The sequence below is a fragment of the Austrofundulus limnaeus genome, unplaced genomic scaffold, assembly GCF_001266775.1.
Source record: "Austrofundulus limnaeus strain Quisiro unplaced genomic scaffold, Austrofundulus_limnaeus-1.0 Scaffold133, whole genome shotgun sequence".
Classification (NCBI taxonomy): Eukaryota; Metazoa; Chordata; class Actinopteri; order Cyprinodontiformes; family Rivulidae; genus Austrofundulus; species Austrofundulus limnaeus.
The window spans coordinates 1133477-1136590 of NW_013952535.1; the positions used below are offsets into that span (position 1 = coordinate 1133477).

At 42.1% G+C, this 3114-nt stretch overlaps 1 protein-coding gene across 1 annotated transcript in view; it reads left to right on the plus strand.

The window, feature by feature from the left end:
• Positions 1-327: 327 nt before the first annotated feature.
• LOC106522603 (vesicular inhibitory amino acid transporter) overlaps positions 328-3114 on the plus strand; it is a gene marked incomplete at its 5' end in the record, with an annotated part of 3701 nt that continues 914 nt past the window's right edge. The window contains 3 exons of the mRNA XM_014015676.1: positions 328-585; positions 659-821; positions 2788-3021. Coding sequence (XP_013871130.1) covers positions 328-585; positions 659-821; positions 2788-3021 — 655 coding nt within the window. The remainder of the gene's footprint in view (positions 586-658; positions 822-2787; positions 3022-3114) is intronic.

A 3114-nucleotide genomic window follows, 5' to 3' on the forward strand; every position in this document is an offset into this window, starting at 1 on the left:
AAAGTGGAGATGACTTGGATGGGAAACGAATCACAATAGTGTGCATTGCACTGGCAATGCACACAAATAATCTTACACATTCTGAAAACAAGATGATTATTCTTACACAATCAGTTCTTGTTTAGTGAATCAGTCTCAAAACAAGATCAAAAAGACTTTTTTTGGCTGATATAAGATTTTAAAACTTGGTTAGGTGGACATTTTTTGCAGCTGACAGTAGGCTAACGCTACTAATGCTAAAATGCTACACAGATTAAAAACTAGAAGCAGCTAACATTAAAACATGCTTTAACTCAGAAATAGTTTGACACAAGTCTATAAATCTTTATTGTCCCTTCCTCTGTCAGCTTCCTGGTCATTCTGTACTGCCTGAGCTGTGCCAGCAGCTGGTCCTGGTCCTCCCTGTCTCTGTCTGTGGACCCAGAAGACTTCCTGGTCTCAGTCGGTGTCATCATCTTCTCCTACACCTCGCAGATCTTCCTCCCTCCGTTAGAGGGCAGCATGGAGGACCGAGGGCAGTTTGAAACCATGCTGGGGTGGACCCACGGAGCCGCCTGCCTCATGAAAACAATGTTTTCATTACTGGTTAGTGGATGAAACATCTTCAAACATCTCAAACTTTTATTAACATCTGGCATCTGTAACGCCGTTCTTCCAGGCTGTGCTGACCTGGGGGGCAGAGACACATGAGGTCATCACTGACAATCTTCCCGTTGACCTTCGGCCCATCATCAACCTGTGTCTGCTGGCCAAAGCCCTGCTGTCCTACCCGCTGCCCTTTTACTCTGCCGCTGAAATCCTGCAAACCTGTTTGCTTCAAGGTGAAAACAAACCAAACGGAATCTTAAAGTTTAATTTGTTCACATTTTATACTCAGATAAGACGTGAAGATCTTTAAGAATGAAAAAAAAAAGTCAAGTTGCTTTTGATTTGGCTTGCTATACTGATTGGGTCAATTAAATCTTACACTAAAATCCACATTTTACCATCATTGAAAAGTTGTTTCTTCTCTGTGGAGAAGGTGAAGGCTGAAAAAGCTGAATTCTGGCTTGTGGAATGACCAATCAAACCCAGTCTGCTGGTTAAAAAAAAGAGTAAAGGAAATTAGGTCACTGTGTTTTTATTAAGCCGTCAACGTTACTTGGGCTCGAGAGGATAAATAGAAACTTGTAGGTTTCAGGTAATAATGCTCACTTTAGAGATGGGAGGAATGGCTCTTTGAAGGGATTCAGATCTTGATGAGCCTTTGCTCCCATTTTACCCAATCATGTCATCATTGTGCATTGCCAATGCAATGCACACTATTGTGATTCATTTCCCATCTAAGTCATCTCCACTTTGGCACGCTTCTCCTCCTGCATACTTTGTCCTAGAGCAGCCATTGTAATTTTTATCTGTAAAGCTCCTGTGCCAAATGATGGCTATGCCTTTTGGTACCTGTACAACTTATAGTTTTTGAAATATTAATGTTTCATATTTTACAGTGGGAGTTAATGGAGCCTTGTATTGGTCCAAAACTGCCCCCTGCTGTACCTACTCAGTACTGCACCATAGTTTAATAATATTTAAACTCAGTAGTTCAGTGTTTACAATACTAATATGTTAGTATTTTGATGTTTTACTATAATATTGTCCTAATATTGCTTTATTGTTATAATATATTGCAGTTTAGTGTCAACAACTGCATTGGCGATGTGGCCTCTTTCTGCACACATACAAGCCAACCCCTGGCAATCCACTCTGCCACAGCTCCAATGGTCTCATGGTTAATGCCAAGGGCTTTCATGTGGGAGATCAGGGTTCAAAACCCAGCTACAGCAACTTCAACAAAAAAATCTCTTCAAACTTCGTATTGTCACACAATTATACTCATTACAAACACCTGCTGACTTGACAAGCACAAGCTGGTATAGAAAACACATTTGAAATTGGTCACATTTTATTCTGCAAGTGCACTGCTGCAGGCAAAGACATGCTACATGGCAATGCACACTTGTTTTTACATCGTAAAAACCCATGTCTAGTTTCACCTGTTTCCAATTAACCTGCTCACCTGTGGAATGCTCCAAACAGGTGTTTAAGCCTTCCTCAACTATACTGTGTTTTGCTGTTGCTGTCCCAGCTTTTTTTTTTTTTTTTTTTTTTACTTAGGAACATATTGCAGGCATCAAAAACAAAATGAGTGAATATTTACAAAAAACAATAAATTGTATCCATTTGAACAATGAATATCTTATATTTGTAGTGTATTCAACTGACTATATTGGATTTATGTTTACAAGAGCGTTAGTGTGTAGCCTACTAACTGAAGTGCAAAAAAGTAACGACAAATAACGAAAAGTTTCAAAGAACAAAATGAAAAACAACTTTTGAGTATTTCTTAAAGGGATCCCCAATTAGTTGTAACATCAGACTTTATTTAATAAACATATATGTTAACTGTAAAATAAAGACTGTAGAAATACTGTAGGATGTTTCGTTTTTATAGTTTTTAAACTAAAAGTTTAAAAATGTATTACACAGACCGAGACATTTTATTTCCACACAAAGCATTCTGGGTAAATGATGACGTGGATAGGTCCTCGGTGCGAGGCTGCTAGCGAGCTATATCCACCCTGAAGGTTAATCTTGGACAATATCTGATGATGGACTCTTTTAAATGAAACTCAGCCTGATTCATATCAGGAGTGTGAATGGAGTGTGGTGTCTATATTGTATGTCTTTGAATGAGTGGGTGCGAGGATGAGGGTGGGATTGTATGATTGTGTTTGTGTTTGCATGTGTCAGGCTGGGACATGGACTTCCCCTCCCCTGGTTCGTTTGTCGTCCTCATCCCATACCGCCCTCTGGTGGCTGCCTGTCGGGGCTTGGGTCCTCTGGCCCTGTCGGCTCTCGGCTTGGGGGTGGGGGGCACCCTGGGGGCCGGACCCTTTGTGCCTATGCCCGTGCTTGCCCTAGTGCAGCGGGGGCCTGCGTGCTCGTCGCTGCGGGCCGCTGTGGGGCTGCTGCGTGTGGTCACTGGTGGGGTTCTCCTATGGTTTGACCTGGGGTGGGTGTGCTGCTCTCCTCAGGTAGGTGTACCCGGGGGCCCGGTGCTTGGGGTTCCTCCTGGGG